The sequence below is a fragment of the Podarcis filfolensis genome (assembly GCF_964270895.1).
Source record: "Podarcis filfolensis genome assembly, chromosome: 2".
NCBI classification, from domain to species: Eukaryota; Metazoa; Chordata; class Lepidosauria; order Squamata; family Lacertidae; genus Podarcis; species Podarcis filfolensis.
Genome location: NC_139605.1, coordinates 1,304,703 through 1,323,911, shown reverse-complemented (window position 1 = coordinate 1,323,911; position 19,209 = coordinate 1,304,703). Strand labels below are relative to the sequence as shown.

At 43.8% G+C, this 19,209-nt stretch overlaps 1 protein-coding gene across 2 annotated transcripts in view; it reads left to right on the top strand.

Annotated features, from left to right (window-relative positions):
• Positions 1-7,096: 7,096 nt before the first annotated feature.
• LOC310756468 (uncharacterized protein) overlaps positions 7,097-19,209 on the top strand; it is a 35,225-nt gene continuing 23,112 nt past the window's right edge. The window contains exons 1-5 of one of the 2 annotated variants that reach the window (XM_083600608.1): positions 7,097-7,309; positions 9,332-9,837; positions 10,645-10,726; positions 11,003-11,085; positions 12,937-13,063. In XM_083600608.1, the coding sequence (XP_083456734.1) occupies positions 9,424-9,837; positions 10,645-10,726; positions 11,003-11,085; positions 12,937-13,063 (706 nt within the window). In that variant the 5' untranslated portion in view covers positions 7,097-7,309; positions 9,332-9,423. Of the gene's footprint in view, positions 7,310-9,331; positions 9,844-10,644; positions 10,727-11,002; positions 11,086-12,936; positions 13,064-19,209 lie in introns of both variants that reach the window. The other variant, XM_083600609.1, reaches the window with a different exon arrangement.

The window sequence follows — 19,209 nt, the reverse complement described above, 5'->3', positions numbered from 1 at the left end:
ACCATCAGAGCACTCCTGACATATGGTTGTCAAGCCTCTGCTTAAAGACCTCCAAAGAAGGAGACTCCACCACACTCCTTGGCAGCAAATTCCACTGTCGAACAGCTCTTACTGTCAGGAAGTTCTTCCTAATGTTTAGGTGGAATCTTCTTTCTTGTAGTTTGGATCCATTGCTCCGTGTCCGCTTCTCTGGAGCAGCAGAAAACAACCTTTCTCCCTCCTCTATGTGACATCCTTTTATATATTTGAACATGGCTATCATATCACCCCTTAACCTCCTCTTCTCCAGGCTAAACATGCCCAGCTCCCTTAGCCGTTCCTCATAAGGCATCGTTTCCAGGCCTTTGACCATTTTGGTTGCCCTCCTCTGGACACGTTCCAGTTTGTCAGTGTCCTTCTTGAACTGTGGTGCCCAGAACTGGACACAGTACTCCAGGTGAGGTCTGACCAGAGCAGAATACAGTGGCACTATTACTTCCCTTGATCTAGATGCTATACTCCTATTGATGCAGCCCAGAATTGCATTGGCTTTTTTAGCTGCTGCGTCACACTGTTGGCTCATGTCAAGTTTGTGGTCAACCAAGACTCCTAGATCCTTTTCACATGTACTGCTCTCAAGCCAGGTGTCACCCATCTTGTATTTGTGCCTCTCATTTTTTTTGCCCAAGTGCAATACTTTACATTTCTCCCTGTTAAAATTCATCTTGTTTGTTTTGGCCCAGTTCTCTAATCTGTCAAGGTCGTTTTGAAGTGTGATCCTGTCCTCTGGGGTGTTAGCCACCCCTCCCAGTTTGGTGTCATCTGCAAATTTGATCAGGATGCCCTTGAGTCCATCATCCAAGTCGTTGATAAAGATGTTGAATAAGACAGGGCCCAAGACAGAACCCTGTGGCACCCCACTAGTCACTCTTCTCCAGGATGAAGAGGAACCATTGATGAGCACCCTTTGGGTTCGGTCAGTCAGCCAGTTACAAATCCACTGAGTGGTAGCATAGTCAAGACCGCATTTTACCAGCTTCTTTACAAGAATATCATGGGGCACCTTGTCAAATGCCTTGCTGAAATCAAGGTAGGCTACATCCACTGCGTTCCCTTCATCTACCAGGCTTGTAATTCTGTCAAAAAACGAGATCAGGTTCGTCTGACATGACTTATTTTTCAGAAATCCATGCTGACTATTGGTGATCACAGCATTCCTTTCTAGGTGCTCACAGACTGTTTGCTTAATGATCTGCTCCAGAATCTTCCCTGGTATTGATGTCAGACTGACTGGGCGGTAATTATTTGGGTCCTCTCTTTTCCCCTTTTTGAAAATAGGGACAACATTTGCCCTCCTCCAGTCTGCCGGGACTTCGCCTGTTCTCCAGGAATTCTCAAAGATGACTGCCAGTGGTTCTGAAATCACATCTGCCAGTTCTTTTAATACTCTTGGATGCAGTTCATCTGGCCCTGGAGACTTGAATACATCTAGACTAGCCAAGTATTCTTGTACTATCTCCTTAGTTATTCTGGGCTGTGTTTCCTCTGCTGAATCATTTGCTCCAAATTCTTCAGGTCGGGCATTGTTTTCTTTATCGGAGAAGACTGAGGCAAAGAAGGCATTGAGGAGTTCAGCCCTTTCTGTGTCCCCTGTTTGCATTTCACCATCTTCTCCTCTGAGTGACCCCACTGTTTCTTTGTTCTTCCTTTTGCTACGAACATACCCATAAAAGCCTTTTTTGTTGCTTTTAACCTCTCTAGCAAGCCTGAGTTCATTCTGTGCTTTAGCTTTTCTGACTTTGTGTCTACACGTGCTGGCTATTTGTTTGAATTCCTCTTTGGTGGTTTCCCCCCTTTTCCATTTTTTGTACACATCCTTTTTTAATCTTAACTCAGTTAAAAGTTCTTTAGATAGCCACCCTGGCTTCTTTAGGTACCTTCCATGTTTCCGTCTCATTGGTATTGCCTGAAGTTGTGCTTTTACTATCTCCCTCTTAACAAACTCCCAGCCATCATGAACTCCCTTTCCTTTTAGTATTACTGTCCATGGGATCTCACCCAGCATTTCCCTAAGTTTTATGAAGTCGGCTTTCTTAAAGTCGAGAAATTGTGTCCTAGTATGCTTGGCTGCTCCTTTCCGCTGTATAGTAAACTTCAGAAGAGCATGATCACTCGCGCCTAATGATCCTTCCACTTCTACCCCACTAACCAGGTCATCAACATTGGTTAGGACCAGATCTAAAATGGCTGTTCCTCTTGTTGCTTCTCCCACTTTCTGGACAATGAAGTTGTCTGCAAGGCCAGTGAGGAATCTGTTTGACCTTATGCTCTTGGCTGAGTTTGACATCCAACAAATATCCGGGTAATTGAAGTCCCCCATTACTACTATCTCCCTTCCTTTTGCATGCTTGGCCATCTGTTCCAGGAAGGCATCATCTATGTCCTCCGTTTGGCTTGGGGATCTATAGTAAACTCCCACAATGAGGTCACTGTTATTCTTCTCTCCCTTAATTTTGACCCAAATGCTCTCACTTTGGCTTTGAGGTTCTAAATCTTGGATCTCTTCACAGGTATACACATCCCTGACATATAACGCCACTCCTCCTCCTTTCTTGTCTGGTCTGTTTCTCTGAAATAGATTGTATCCCTCCATTATTACATTCCAATCGTGGGACTTATCCCACCAGGTTTCAGTGATTCCTATTATGTCATATTTAGTTTGCTGCACCAAGAGCTCAAGCTCATCTTGTTTATTTCCCATGCTTTGCGCATTAGTGTACAGACATTGAAGTCCATTAATCATTCCCCCGTGTCTCTTATTTAAGGATTTTTTCCTCCCACCACTAGGTCTGCGTGCTGTTTGCTCCATTCGGTCTATGACATTTGGATGATCATCTTCATCAATTGATAGACTCCTACCTTCAGGACCACTGTCTCCCTCCCCCACATTAGTCAGTTTAAAGCCCTCCTGATGAGGTTTCTGAGATTTTTTGCAAAAACATTCCTCCCAACCGTTGTGAGGTGCAGCCCATCGCTTGCCAGAAGTCCATCTTCAAGAAACTGCATTCCGTGATCTAAGAATCCAAACCGTTCCTGTTTACACCATTTGCGAAGCCAGTTGTTCACTTCCACTATTTTTCCCTCTCTCCCTGGGCCACGTCGTTCAACTGGGAGGACAGATGAGATGACAATTTGTGCATTTAATTGCTTCAATTTCCTGCCCAGAGCCTCGTAATCTCTTTTGATCTTCTGGAGGCTATTGCTTGCAGTGTCATTGGTTCCCACATGAACCAAGAGGAAGGGGTATTTGTCAGTGGGTTTTATGATTCCTTGCAGTTGTTCAGTTACATCTTGGATCTTAGCCCCGGGGAGACAGCACACTTCCCGAGACATCTTGTCAGGCCCACAGATAACTGCTTCTGTTCCCCTCAGTAGGGAATCCCCTATCACCACTACACGCCTCCTCTTAGGTCTGGTCGGGGTTCTTCCGTGAGCTGTCCGTTCCAAGGTTGCCTGCACATTCCCTGAGGGCTGACTTTGCTGCTCGTCTTCATATACCTGATCGACTGTAATGAGGGACAGATCCTCAAATGGAGTCTGATCTTCGTCTTCCATGCTAGGGGAGAGGACCTCAAAGCGATTGTGTATTTCTAAACAATCAGAGCGAACCCTGGGCCTCCTACTTCTTTGAGTCACGTTTCTCCATATATCTGGCTCCTGTGTTGGTGAACTAGCCTCCTTCTCAGGGGAGTCCCCTGTCTCCTCCTTGGTGGAGACGGTGTGCTCTGTTGCTTCCAAGAAGAGCTCCAGCTCTCTAATTCTTTGGAGCGTAGCTACACGTTCCTCCAGTTGCTGGACTTTGTCTTTTAAGAGGGCAATCAACATGCAATTGCTGCAGGTAAAGCTGCCTGCAACCTTTGGCAAGATGGCAAACATTGCGCAGGAACCACAGGCGACTGCAGCTGTTCCCTCACCCTCCATCTTGAGAACGTGTCGTTGGGGCTGACTACAGCGGTCCTCCATCATAAAAAGCGTGAAGACAGGACAAATACTAGATATATATCTAGTATTTTGAGATGCCATTCTTCTTTTGATGGGACATTTTTCTGTAATTAGAATTTGAGTGAATGTCCTCACGTACATCCATAAGTTAATTTTTATTTTACTTTTTAGATTTCTGTCATTATTCCCAGAAGGAAAGCTTGTGGATTATTGGGTACTGTTTCTAAAAAAACCTTTTCTTAAGCTCATTGTACACCATCTCCCCAAATTTTTTGTTACCCTACAACATGAACACCATAAGTGATCAAATGTACCAACTGCTCCCTTACATTTCCAATTACATTTTCAATTATACTTTTAGAACTGAACATTTTGGCTAGTCTGTTTGGTGTCAAATACCACCTGTGGATCATTTTTAAATACTTCTTCTTTAGAGCATAGCTGACAATGAATTTGTTTTCTACAATTGCACCCATAAATTTAAATCACTATTGTGACCCACATCCCACCCCAACTTATCAAAGATGATTTCACTAGCTCTTCTTTCGTTTCCCACTTGAACAATATTTTATACATTTTACAGAGGTTTTTAACCGTACATCTTAATATCTTTTTCAAATTGTGATTCTTGTTCTGTAAATCTGTTTTTTGTCTGCCTTAAATCTTGAGTTAATTTGATTATAGTTTAGCCAGTCCGGCACATTTTTTTCCTAATTTCATTTTTGTTTCTCCCTCAAGTCTAACAGATGTAGCTACCCCATTTGTAACCCATATTGATTTTTTCCTTGTCTTTGCTTCTATTAAGGATACCCACCTTGGTGTTTTGTTTTCCAGTAAGTTTCTATGTTTTCCCCAAACTCTAATTATTTTGTCCTGGTAACATGATTTTGTTGTTTAGTCATTCAGTCGTGTCCGACTCTTCGTGACCCCCTGGACCAGAACATGCCAGGCACTCCTGTCTTCCACTGCTTCCTGCAGTTTGGTCAAGCTGGTAGCTTCAAGAACACTGTCCAACCATCTCGTCCTCTATTGTCCCCTTCTCTTTGTGCCCTCCATCTTTCCCATCATCAGGGTCTTTTCCAGGGAGTCTTCTCTTCTCCTGAGGTGGCCAAAGTCTTGGAGCCTCAGCTTCAGGATCTGTCCTTCCAGTGAGCACTCAGGGGTGATTAGAGAAGCTTTTATGTATTCCAGCTTTACCATACCAGATACATGAGTGCCAACCATGTCCCTCTAGCTCTTAACAACTATGTGTTTTCTAGCAGTATCTAGCCTTTTATCCAACACAGATAGAACGCTTCAGAAGACGATTCTAAATCTGGAACTGTGGAGCCCACACTCACCCTGAACAACTAAAAGGCTCCTGGGAGGCCAGAGGGGCATTGCTGCTGCCCTGAGTGCTGGAAGGAAGACTGCTCCCTGCTGCAAGGCCCATTTCCATGTGGCGTAAAAGGCTCCTGGGAGACCAAGGGGACATTGCCGGAACAGCTGATTGAGGCAACTTGCTAAAATGTTTTAAATGGTTCTAATTTTGGTTCCCCTGTTTTGATTTTGTCGGGTTGGTGTTGGATAAATGTTTTTATTTGGGGTTGATGGTTACTTTAACTAGGGTATAAATGTAAACTGGTTGTTGTTGTTACTGTTTTCTATTGATTTATCGGTTAGTTTGTTGCTTGTATAGGATTTTTTTTAAATGTTTGTTGTTGTGCTGTGTTTTTATATTTTTATATTGTTTGTTGTTGTGCTGTGTTTTAAGCCAAAGAGAGTGGCTGTGGAAACCCAGCCAGATGGGAGGGATGTAAATTAAAAAATTATTATTTATTATCATTATATTCATTTTTATCGCCGATATTCTCCCCATCAATGATAGTTTCATTCTTTTCAATATTTCTAAATCTTTTAATTCCCCCACCCCAAATATTCACATAATGCTAAACCTAGGTGAGCACATAATGCTCACCAAAAAGCTGCCAGATCCAATCTTTACATCTTCACGCTACAAAAGTAGAGGTCAGACTAAGCATCTCTCTGGTCAGCCCAGAAGCAACGCATGTGTAGAACATTCTTTGGAGTGAACTTGCACCTGTTGTAAATAACCCATCTTCTGGAAACTTCACATAGTGTTGTTTCTGTGAATAAATGAATCTAATCCAGCACATTAAACAGGGCAGGTGGCAACCCTGCATGATGTGACTGTTGCTTAGCTGGGGTGGGGGGCAGATGGGGTCCTGCCACAATAGTGGGGGGGTCTCCTTTGGCATGAAGGAGCAGGGGGTGCCTGTCCCCCCCCCCGAGTTCCCTTCCCCCACCAGACCTTCCTTGATGGCACCCTGCCCCTTGCAATAACATGTCCTGTACCAGATGAAGCAGGATTGCCACTTCTACAACGGGATGCAGAAGGTTCGCTACCTGTACAGGTACTTCTTTGACTGGCAGGAGTTCTTCCATTTCGCTGACGACCGAGGGAAGATTGTAGCCATGTTCGCAGTGGAGGAGCCCCACATCCAAAACTGGGATAACGACTACCTGCAGGGCTTCAGCTCCATGGTGGATGGCTTCTGCTGGGGCCACTACAGGATCCTTGGGCCCTTCTTCCACCCGGTTTCTCTCTCCCACAGGGACAGACACCAAGTGCAACGCCTGAGGCGGAGGAGCCTCTTCATTTCTCCTCAGTGGCAGCGAAGGAGGAGAGAAGGAAGAGGGTGGCACTATAAGGGACTATTTCGGAATCCATTTGAATAAATGGATTTAAATACTTAATGGCATGCAGGCAAAGCTTGGTGAAAGGGACTTTTTTAATAAAGGAAAATGCCTTTCTAAAGAAGCAGAAGCTCCAAAAGCAAGAGATATGAACAGAAATCACGCAGAATGAAAAGAAATCCCCCGATAAACGAGGGAGCCCAGGGAAACTGCCGCCTGGTCTGCCAGGAATCGGCCTCCTTGGCGCCTAAAACTGAGGGGAAGGTCAGGTTTCGAAAGGCGGGAAGCTGGGAAAAGTCGTTTCCCTCAGAGCAGCCACCGCCGCCTTCCAGGCGGAGGGGCGGGGCCAGGTCTGTTTCGTCACGGGTCCTTGCCCCGCCCTCCCTCCGCCTCCCCCTTTCCCCGCTTCCTTCTTTAAGAGAAGGCCCTGAGTCGCCCGCATGGAGCATGCGCAGCTCCTCAGAGCTTCCTCTGCCCTCTGTGCGCTCGGCTCGCCAAGGGTTAAGAGGAGGCGAGCTGGAATCCTAGAGAGGCCAGGAAGTGGGGGCGGGGGTCCCAGGTCCTCCAGAGCGTAAGCCCCTCCTCCTTCGTCCTCCGCCAAGGCTGCCTCGGTGGACCCTCCTGGGATCCAGTGAGTCTCCTCTCTCTTTCCCCTTGGGGCGCCTGGGGGAGAAGGGGGGTCCCAGGGATGGAGGGGGAGGATGCCCAAGGGGGGGAGACCCCCAAGGCAGGGAGCATCCTCCCCCCTTCCTCTCTGTTCAAGCTGCTGCTCCTCTCTGCCTGCCAAGGGGGTCCCACCCTCCTCAGAAGAAAGCCTCTCTCTGTGGGCCCCAGCTCTCCATAAAAGGAGGAACTGGGTGCGCTCTGTCACCCAAAGTTTAAAAGGAACTAAGCTGGATTCCTAGAGAAGGGAGGACAGAAGTGGGCGGGGTTCCCCAGAGCAAAAGGCCCCCCTTGAAAGGGGAGAGGTTGCTTTCGTCTCTCTCCTTTGCCTATAGCTGCCTATGTGCCCCTTCTGGGATCTGCAGTCTCCCCTCTCTTCCCTCTTGAGGTGCCTTGGAGAGAAGGGGGGTCCCAGGGCTGTAGGATGAAGGTGCATGAGGGGGGCAAAAAACCCCAAATCAGGAAGCTTTCCCTGCACTCTCAACAAACTATGATTCCCATGATTCTTTGGAGCAGGGGTCAGCAAACCTTTTCAGCAGGGGGCCGGTCCACTGTCCCTCAGACGTTGTGGGGGGCCGGACTATATTTTGGAGGGAAAAAATGAACGAATTCCTATGCCCCACAAATAACCCAGAGATGCAGTTTAAATAAAAGGACACATTCTACTCATGTAAAAATACGCTGATTCCTGGACCGTCCACAGGCTGGATATAGAAGGTGATTGGGTCTGATCCGACCCCCTGGCCTCAGTTTGTTCATGAATTGGCTTAAACAGAAAAAGGGGAAATGGGATAGAGAGGAATTAATAGATTAGTAGTCCACATCCCATAGTCAAACGCCTAGTCAGGAACCCTTGTGGTCGTGGTTAGATTTTTCCTTTTCTGCTACCAATGAAACAACAGGTCGGAAGCCGTGTTGGTCTGCCATAGTCGAGACAACATTTTTACAAAATCCTTCCAGTAGCACCTTACAGACCGACTAAGCTTGTTATTGGTATGAGTTTTTGTGTGCATGCACACTTCTTCAGATAGACTGAAACAGAAGTCGCCAGATGCTTATATATAGTGAGAGGGAGGGGAGGGGTATTTCTCAGAAGGGTGGTGGGAATGGGTGATTGGCTGATAGGTGTGGTAAATCTGTTGACGACTGTTAATGACTGCAATTGGTCTTACAGGAAAAAGCAAGGGGTGAGATGTCCAAAAATAGCTTAACATGTGTAATGGGATAAGAATCCAATGTCTCTATTCAGACCAGGTCTCTCCATAGTTTTAAGTTTAGTAATAAGTTGTAATTCAACAACTCTTTCAAGTAAATGAAACAAGACATAGTGTTGGTCTGTTGATGAACTTGGGGGATGATATTCAAAGCTAGGAGTATAATTGCTCTGTTGATGAAGAAACAATTTTAATGTTTGATGCCTTGCTGTCTTTGATGTTCATTTTGTTGGAAGCTGCTCAGAGTAGCTGGGGCAACCCAGTCAGATGGGCAGCATAGTAGTAGTAGTAGTAGTAAGAATAATTGTTGTTGTTTAGTCGGGTCCGCCTCTTCGTGACCCCCTGGACCAGAGCATGCCAGGCACTCCTATCTTCCACTGCCTCCCACAGTTGGTCAAACTCATGTTAGTAGCTTCGAGAACAATGCTGATGGTGTGTGTGTTTTCTGCAGTCTTTATTTTTTCCTCATGATGCTGCAACGTGTGTGTGCTCAGTTGTACCAAAATCTCAAGCTGTTGGGGGGGTGGAGAGACTTTAAATTTCTCCACCCCCTTTCTGAAGGCTCTGTGTGTATCTCAAGGTTGGTCTGGTTGTTGTTGTTAATTATTCCTCTTATTCCTATGACTTCATTACAACCACATTTATAAGTTCAGAGTCGGCTTTAGTGGAATCCAGCCTTGATTCCTAGCAAAACTCATTGACGTTTACTGAAAGGACATTTTTATGATCCTGACAGAGTGCCAATTTTATAACAGAACAATGCATTTGCTTTGTAGGGTTTGCCAGCACCTCTAATTCGGACGGGAAGAACTTTCCAGAAGAAAAAAGGGACTCCTTCTAATCTCTTGGGAGCTTCCTGAGAGGAAAGATGGATGAGCAGGACTTGGCTGGACCTAAAGCAAGAAGAGGCCATGCCATTGAAGATGGGAGCAGTAGGGGATTCTGGGAAAACTCTGTGGGGAAGATCCTGGGTGAGGAGGACACCCTCCACTCAGATGTGCATTGCCAGCAGCTCAGGCAGTTCTGCTACCAGGAGGCTGAAGGACCCCGAGAGGTTGGCAGCCGACTCTACCACCTTGTTTGTCAGTGGCTGAAGCCAGAAAAGAACACAAAAGCTGAGATGCTGGACCTGGTGATCTTGGAGCAGTTCCTGGCTGTCCTTCCCCCAGAGATGGAGAGCTGGGTGAGGGAATGTGGAGCGGAGACCAGTTCCCAGGCAGTGGCTCTCGCTGAAGGTTTCCTCCTGAGTCAGGCAGAGGAGAGGAAGCAGACAGAGCAGCAGGTGAGTGTGACCTTCCTCTGGAAACTCCCAAGGGCTCTGAACAAGAGATCGTGTATCTCAAAATGTGGTACTAATGTCCCACTGCTTTATGGATAGGATAAGTAAAGGTAAAGGGACCCCGACCATTAGGTCCAGTCATGGCCGACTCGGGTTGCGGCACGCATCTCACTTTATTGGCCAAGGGAGCCGGCGTACAGCTTCCGGGTTATGTGGCCAGCATGACTAAGCCACTTCTGGCGAACCAGAGCAGCGCACGGAAACCTCATTTACCTTCCCGCCAGAGCGGTACCTATTTATCTACTTTCGCAGTGCTTTCGAGCTGCTAGGTTGGCAGGAGCAGGGACCGAGCAACGGGAGCTCACCCCATCGCGGGGATTCGAACCGCCGACCTTTTGATCAGCAAGTCCTAGGGACCGAGCAACAGGAGCTCACCCCATCGTGGGGATTCGAACCGCTGACCTTCTGATCGGCAAGTCCTAGGCTCAGTGATTTAACCAGGCATAGGCAAACTCCGGCCCTCCAGATGTTTGGGACTACAATTCCCATCATCCCTGACCATTGGTCCTGTTAGCTAGGGATGATGGGAATTGCAGTCCCAAACATCTGGAGGGCCGGAGTTTGCCTATACCTGCCCTAAAGTGTTTGCCTCTCCCATTGTTTTCTAATCCCCCTTCCCATTTTGGTTTGAATCCGATCCCTTTATGGATAGGATCCAAGGAATGAGATCTGGTAAAGTGTTTAGCTCTGCAAAATCTTTTTCTAATCCTTCTCTCCATTCTCTCTTTTGAATCTCTGTTGCTCTATCAGGGAAAGAATCTGATGGCAGAAATGGGTCCTGATTCCTCTGAGGCAAAGAGGACTCCGATGGACACCAGGGAGAGACCACTAGGTAAGGAGGGAGTTATTTCTCTCCTTGGTCACATCCTGCAGATTCGGAAATTAATCTTGGGTTCTTTTTCTCTTTTGTGGGGAGGCTGTTGGGGCCAAGAGCCCAGAGGAGGAGAGATGTATTTTTACGCAACTAACATATGAAAGGTGTATGAATGTCAAAATGCACTCAGTAGGGTAGACTTCTTCACAGGTCCATCTGTAGTTAGAGATGCACTCCTGAACGTCGGAGAAAAGTAGGCATTCATGGCTTCCCACTTCCCTTTGTCTCTGGCAGGTGACAGGATGATGCCAGCAAGACCTCCTCATCCAACTTTTCATGGTAGCGAAGGGGAAGCAGCGGCTATGGAAGCAGATCAGGTAGGGGGTAGGAAACTTGTAGGGAGAGAGGTTTTTAAATAAATAAATAAAATTTTATTGTTAAAATAATTCAGCATTAATACACACATGTTATGAATATACAAACATACATTTCATACAATCCTTAAAAATATTCATACAGTCCTTAAAATATTCATACATACCCACACACAATCCCACAGATACTTCTTTTTCCCACCACCATCCCTTACGCTTCACCCCACTCTTGTGTTGAACTTCCAATCTACTCAACTGCAATTTCTTTCCACTTCTATTACCTTCTTTCACACACTTAAAACCAATTTTCTGCTTCTTTTTCTGTTACACATTGTTATCTATCTTATTATTTCAGTATTTATAACGGAACTTGTTTATTCTAATAGTTCTGATTTTTCAATATAGTTTTGCAAGTATCCTTTAAACACTTTCCAGTCCTTGTCTATCTTCCCTTTTGAGATCCTTCCAATTTCTCCCATTGTTTTGGATACATTGTAATACTCCAATAATTTGGCAAGCCACTCTGTCGGTATAATACCACTTTTCCAATTTTTCGCAATCAATAGCCTTGCGGCTACTGTTGCATATAAATATAATGTCTTGTCTTCTTCCTTTAGACTTCCTGGTACTATTCCCAATAGAAAACCTTCTGATGTTTTCCTAAATGAATATCTGAACATTTTTTTTCATTTCACTGTATATTGTTTCCCAAAATTGTTTGATGTTTAAACAATTCCACCATATATGCATCATAGTACCTTTTCCAGTGTTGCATTGACAGCAGACATCGTTACAATTTTTATTCATTTTTGCTATTCTTTCAGGTGTTAAATACCATCTATGTTGTATTTTAAGGTAATTTTCTTTCAATATATAACACATAGTAAATTTCATATCTTCTTTCCACAATTTTTCCCATTGTTTGAGCATAATCTTTTTCCCAATATCTTGTCGCCCATTTAATCATAGATGCTTTAACCAGTTCATCCTTTGTTTCCCACTCTAAGATCAGATGATATAATTTAGATTTTTTTTTCTTGTATTAAGTATTTATCAAATTTTCATATTTCTTTTTCAAATCCTATCTTCTTGCCTTTTGCTAATCTATACTTAATTTGAATATATTGGAACCAATCACTAAGATGAGCTTTAATTTCTGTATAATCCTTTAATTCCAATTCTCCATTTTCTTCCTTTAATACAGTTTTATAAGTATTTTTCTTTCATATTTAATTTTTTCACTGCGACAATTTCTGCCGGTTCTAGGTCTTTCTCCCATATTTTAGATATAGACTTTCTGACTATATGCCCTAGGAAGCCTTTATGTACTTTGACTTTCTCATATATTAGATAGGGAGAGAGGTTGAGGGGTGAAGGAGCCAGAATTCTTGAAAGAACAAAATGTGGCGTTGCACCCATTTACACAAAAACTCATCATTAAAATAATAAAGTAATTCCAGTGAGATGTTAAAATAAGCATTCATACCATGTGGAGCAATACTTTGGCCACCTCATGAGAAGAGAAGACTCCCTGGAAAAGACCCTGATGTTGGGAAAGATGGAGGGCACAAGGAGAAGGGGACGACAGAGGATGAGATGGTTGGATGGTGTTCTTGAAGCTACCAGCATGAGTTTGATCAAACTGCGGGTGGCAGTGGAGAACAGAAGTGCCTGGTGTGCTCTGGTCCATGGGGTCACGAAGAGTCGGACACGACTAAATGACTAAACAACAAACCATGTGGAGCAAAACAATTCCATTAAAACAACACAACAATTAACAGGTAGAAAACAACAGAGCAATGTGTGGTAGATCATCTTTATGCTGTCTAAGAGGACATTTCCCTTTTCTTTTAGGGTCTGGTGTGCTTTGAGGATGTCGCTGTTCATTTCACAGGCAAGGAGTGGGCGTTGCTGGATCCTGACCAGAGAGCTCTGCATGAGGAGGTCATGGAGGAGAATCGTGGACTCCTGGATTCTCTGGGTAAGGCTCTCTGAGGATCATCATATCTGTTTTGAAATTCCATATCTCTCTCCTTGCAATGAATCTCCAAGGTTTGGCTGGAACTCAGTAGCGCTACCTACACCACCTGGAAATCTAACGCCCCCAGAAATCACTTGGAATGAAGGGCGATTGGCGGTGTTGTCTGTGGATATCCATCAGAGTGGGTAGGGAGGTTGAAGTAGCTTCTGCCAGATTTGTGTTTTTGCTTCTGTTGATTTTGGTTGACTAAAGAGATAACTGACAATGGATACAGAGCAGATTCCATGATTGCACCAAACAAAATTAATTGAATCTCAGGTTCTCATAATAATGTCAGCTGATACCAGCCAACAAAGGTAGTTAACTCCATAGTAAGAGCTCCCATCTAATTCCCTTCAGTTCTTCCTCTTTCACAACCGTTCATTAGCACTGTTCAACAATGAACAGTTGTGAAGGGTTGTTCTTCCTGAGGCTCTAATTAGTTTCTCTCTCTCTATATATATATATACAGTGGTACCTCTGGATGCGAACGGGATCCATTCCGGAGCCCCGTTCGCATCCTGAACATAACGCAACGCGTGTCTGCGCAGGTCGCCATTCGCTGCTTATGCACATGCGCGTGACTTCATTTTGAGCGTCTGCGCATGCACGAGTGGCAGAACCCGGAAGTAACCCGTTCAGTGACTTCAGGGTTGCCGCGGAACGCAACCTGAAAACGCTCAACCTGAAGCTACTTTAACCCGAGGTATGATTATATTAGTATAACTCTTTTCTCTTTTTATTCCTTTCTCTTATCATGTTATTTCTTTATGAATCAAAACTCATTTCAATAAAATATTAAGATTTAAAAAATAATTCATTTTTTTATTGCAGTTGGTGATGAATTGGAAATTAATAACAAGGGGGACCAAGAAGGAATCCACACCGTAGAAAAGCCATATAAATACTCGGAGTGTGAAAAGAACTTTAGTGAGAGCTCCCAGATCACTCCTCATCAAAGAAATCCAAGTGGGAATAAACCCTATCAGTGCTTAGAATGTGGAAAGAGCTTCAGTCACAAAGCCAGTCTTTCTTCCCATCAAAGAATTCATACAGGGGAGAAACCTTTTCAGTGCTTGCAGTGTGGGAAGACTTTCAGAAAGAGCTCAGATCTCACTTCCCATCAAAGAATTCATACAGGGGAGAAACCCTATCAGTGCTTGGAATGTGGAAATAACTTCAGACACAGTAGCCATCTCACTTCCCATCAACGAATTCATACAGGGGAGAAACCCTATCAGTGCTTGGAATGCGGAAAGACCTTCAATCAGAAGAGCGGTCTCACTTCTCATCAAAGAATTCATAAAGGTGAGAAACCCTATCAGTGCTTGGAATGTGGAAAGAACTTCAGCCACAACGTATCTCTCACTTCTCATCAAAGAATTCATACAGGGGAAAAACCCTATCAGTGCCTGGAATGTGGAAGAAGCTTCAGTCACAGTGCCTCTCTCACATCCCATCAAAGAATTCATACAGGGGAGAAACCTTATCAGTGCTTGGAATGTGGAAAGAGCTTCAATCAGAAGAGTAGTCTCACTTCTCATCAAAGAATTCATACAGGAGAGAAACCCTATCAGTGCTTGGAATGTGGAAGGAGCTTCAGTCACAACGCATCTCTCACTTCCCATCAAAGAATTCATACAGGGGCAAAACCCTATCAGTGCTTGGATTGTGGAAGGAGCTTCCGTCACAACACATCTCTCACTTCCCATCAAAGAATTCACAGTGGAGACAAACAATAGCAATTGCTGTGTAGTAATTTTATTTTCGGAGATTTTAATTTTTATTGCAGCAGTGTTATTGTGCTTCTGTCATTCATATAAAAAACAATCTTATGTTTTATTCTGGGTTTGTTCCCTTTCGTATGAAACTAGACATGGGAGAACATTGCTGCTGCCCAGAGTGCTGGAACGAATACCGCTTCCTGATGCAAGACCAATTTCCACCTGACTTTGAGGGCTGAGCCCACACTCGCCCCAAACAATTAAAGGACTCCTGGGAGGCCGGAGGGACATTGCTGGAACAGCTCTTTGATTGGGGCAACTGGCTGAAATGTTTTACACGGTTTTAATTTTGGTTCCTGTTTTGATTTTGTCAGGTTTCTGTTGGTTAAATGTTTTTAGTTGGTGTTGATGGTTACTTTAATTAGGGTATAAATGTAAACTGTTTATTGTTGTTGTGGTTGTTGTTATTGGTTAGAAGAGTAGTACCTTAGATCCCAAATTTAATCTGTTCCGTAAGTCTGTTCCAAAACCAAAGCGTTCTAAAACCAAGGTGTGCTTTCCCATAGAAAGTAATGCAAAATGGATTCATCCAGAGGTTGGCAAGCTAAGGCCCATGAGCCGGAAGTGGCCCATGAGCCGCCCCCGAACCGAGCTGCCTTGGGCCCTTCTTCCACCCCACTTTTTTCTCTCACACACGGACAGACACATTTGCAACACCTGGGAGAGAGAGAGAGAGAGAGAGGGAAGGGGGTGGCACTATATAAGTCTAATATAAATGAAATTAAATGGGTTACAGATGAGGTTTCAGTGACATTGTTAAATAAAGGCACCATAATTCACTTCTTCAATGGTATAACATTGTTGAAGTCCTATGAGAATGTATACTATATGATTGTGTAATAAAAATACAATGTTCATAACTATGTAACCACCTGAATATTACCTTGGAAAATATGTTAACTATAAAAGTAGGGAGTCAAGAGATTAAAGGAATAACTGGCAAGTTTGGTCTTGCAGTTCAAAATGAGCAGGGCAAAGGCCTATAGAGTTCTGCCAAGAGAACAAGTTGGTCATCACAAACACACTTTTCCAACAACACAAGAGACAGCTGTGCTCATGGACATCACCAGATGGGCAGCATTGAAATCAGATTGATTATATTCTCTGCAGCCAAAGACGGAGAAGCTAGATACTGTCAGCAAAAACAAGACCTGGAACTGACTGTGGTTCAGATCATCAGCTTCTTATAGCAAAATTCAAGCTTAAACTAAATAAAATCCCTTATGAATGTTAGGAGCGTCCTACTCTCATGTAGGACCCTGGCAAAGACACATGCCCGACTGGCATGTTCTCTCCCTCCTGGTCGATCATTTGGGAGCTTCAAAAGCTTTCTCCAACCTGAACATCACAGCGACTGATGCCTTGGAGACATCAGCACACTCAGGGATCCGCAGAGTCTTCGCAGTTTGCATAACAGACCTCAGTAGCACAGCATTTTGGCTAATCTACATTTATTTACATATAATACACTCGAACAGCAAAGAACGAGGGACAATAGTCCCACTTCATGGAATACAGTAATACCAAAAGTCTCTGCCACTTCCCACACTGTGGAATGAAAACATACACTGTCATGTGATAGATAACAATCCCATGACTGCAGACACGGAGCAGGAATCCCCAACATCCTCCCCTGATTCATGAACTGTGTTGTAGTCATCAGTGTAACTGCAACAAACATACAGATGTCATACACACAGTATACCCCTGTATCCCCCGTTCCACCCTTGGAGCTACCTGCAACTGAATAAGCCTTGGGCCTTACCATCTTGCACTTCTGACTAGTCTTGGTGTCATAGCTCTCCTGACTATCAATAAGTTTCACACATGGCTTTGCTGGGACTCGAAGCCTAGCCTTGTTCCTCTCTGAGGAATCAGTCTTCACCCTTACAGCCCTTGGGCGTGGTTTCCCACCCTTTGAGGACAAACCCTGTACCCCTTTCAATACTTCTGGTTCCAAGACCTGTGTCGAGCCACTAGCCACAGTTAAATCTGCAACAGCTGTGTTAGCAAACTCCTGGTGGTAGCTGTATCAGATCTGCACATCAGGTGCACATCCTTCACTGTATCAATGGGACTCACCTCACTTTCAGCAACAGCAGTAGACTCAGTATTGCCCATATTGCCTCCCCCTTTTCCTTTGTCTTGAGCACTGGTACACCTGACCATCTTCGTGTCAGACATCAGCAATCTGGAAGACCCATACATTACAACATAGTAAGAACAAGCCATTTATAATGTCACTTTCGTTCTTCTGGATGGTCGCACGCTGTTTGTTGACATAAACATAACAGCCACGTTGCATCAGCTGGGCTTCTCGACCTGGAATGAAAAACACATTAGACATCACAATGTTACAGCTTTTCAGTTCCACGGTCCAGACTTGCCACTGGTGGCAAGTACCACAAAACAAAACGTAGCAGCCGTTGAAGCTTCATATTTGGTGGCACTTAGAATCGCCAGAGCTATGAAACTTCACACCATTGCTGAGGATTTACTGTTGCCAGCGGCCAAAGGCATTGTTCGAGTTATGACTGGAGATGAATTTGTTATGAAATTGAGTACAATTTCCTTATCTAATGACACTATCTGCAAAATTATAGATGACATGTCTGCTGATATTCTTAATCAGGTAATCCAGAAAATTAAATCTGCTCCACTTCCAATATTTAGTATCCAGCTTGATGAATCTACAGACATTGCAAACTGTTCACAGTTACTGGTTTACCTGAGGTATATTAATGATGGTGACTTTAAAGATGAGTTTCTTTTTTGCAAACCTCTTGAAACGACAACTACTGCATGTGATATATTTGACACTGTTGGTTCATTTCTGAAAGAGCATAAGATGTCTTGGGAAAAGGTTTGTGGTGTTTGCACAGATGGTGCTCCAGCTATGCTAGGATGTCGATCTGGATTTCAACGTTTGGTACTGAATGAGTCACCAAAAGTCATCGGAACTCACTGTATGATTCATCGGCAAATATTAGCAACGAAGACGCTGCCACAAGAGTTACAAGAAGTAATGAAAAGTGTCATAAGTTCTGTAAATTTTGTAAAGGCGAGCACTTTAAACAGTCAACTGTTCTCACAACTGTGCAACGAGTTGGATGCGCCGAACAATGCTCTGCTATTTCACACTGAAGTGAGATGGTTGTCGAGAGGAAAAGTTTTAAAATGTGTTTTTAAGCTTCGTGATGAACTCAAAATGTTTTTTAATCAGAAAGCAAGACTGCCATCCAAAGCACTTTTCAGCAATAAAAGTGAACTGCAGAAAATAGCTTACTTGGTTGCCATCTTTGCCACCTTGAATGAGTTAAATTTATCACTGCAAGGACCAAATGCAACATGCCTCGATTTGTCTGAAAAGATCCGATCATTCCAAATGAAACTTCAGCTTTGGCAAAAAAAATTGGATGAAAATCAAATTTACATGTTGCCCACCTTATCTGCTTTCTTTGAGGAACATGACATTGAACCAGACAAAAGGATTTCTGTGAAAGAAAACTTGCACTTGCTTGCAGATGAAATTTCATTGTACTTTCCAAATCTACCTTACACCCCATTTGCACTTGCCAGAAGCCCATTCACAGTCAAAGTTGAAGATGTTCCTGAGACAGCACAAGAGGTGTTCATTGAACTTATTAACAGTGATGCAGCAAGAACTGATTTCTCTACAATGCCAGTTACAAAATTCTGGATCAAGTGTTTGTAGTCATATCCTGTTCTGAGACTGTGTTGCGCCCTCTTCTTCCATTTCCAACAACATATCTTTGTGAAACAGGGCTTTCCAGCTTGTTGGTTATCAAGTCTAAATAGAGAAGTAGACTTGTTATGGAAGATGATCTTCGTTGTGCTCTTGCAAAGACGGCCCTGAGAATTTCTGATCTGGTGATAAAGAAGCAATCTCAACCTACACACTGATGTTGGCTTTTTACACATACTGTTGCAAAATGTAGCAATGTAGTTTACTGTTGTTATATTAAGACTGTTACCCATGCTACACCATGCTTCAAGACAAAATTTCATTTATTTGTAATTAGAAATAAATATTTCACAATATATAATTACATATTGTTTTTGCGATTAATCACTATGCTTTAATTATGTTCAATTTGTAATAATGAAAATACATCCTGCATATCAGATTTACATTACGATTCATAACAGTAGCAAAATTACAGTTATGAAGTATCAACGAAAATAATTTTATTGTTGGGGGTCACAACATGAGGAACTGTATTAAAGGGTCGCAGCATTAGGAAGGTTGAGAACCACTGCCTTAAGATATCACTGTTGAAACAGCTGCCTAGGAGAGCCATT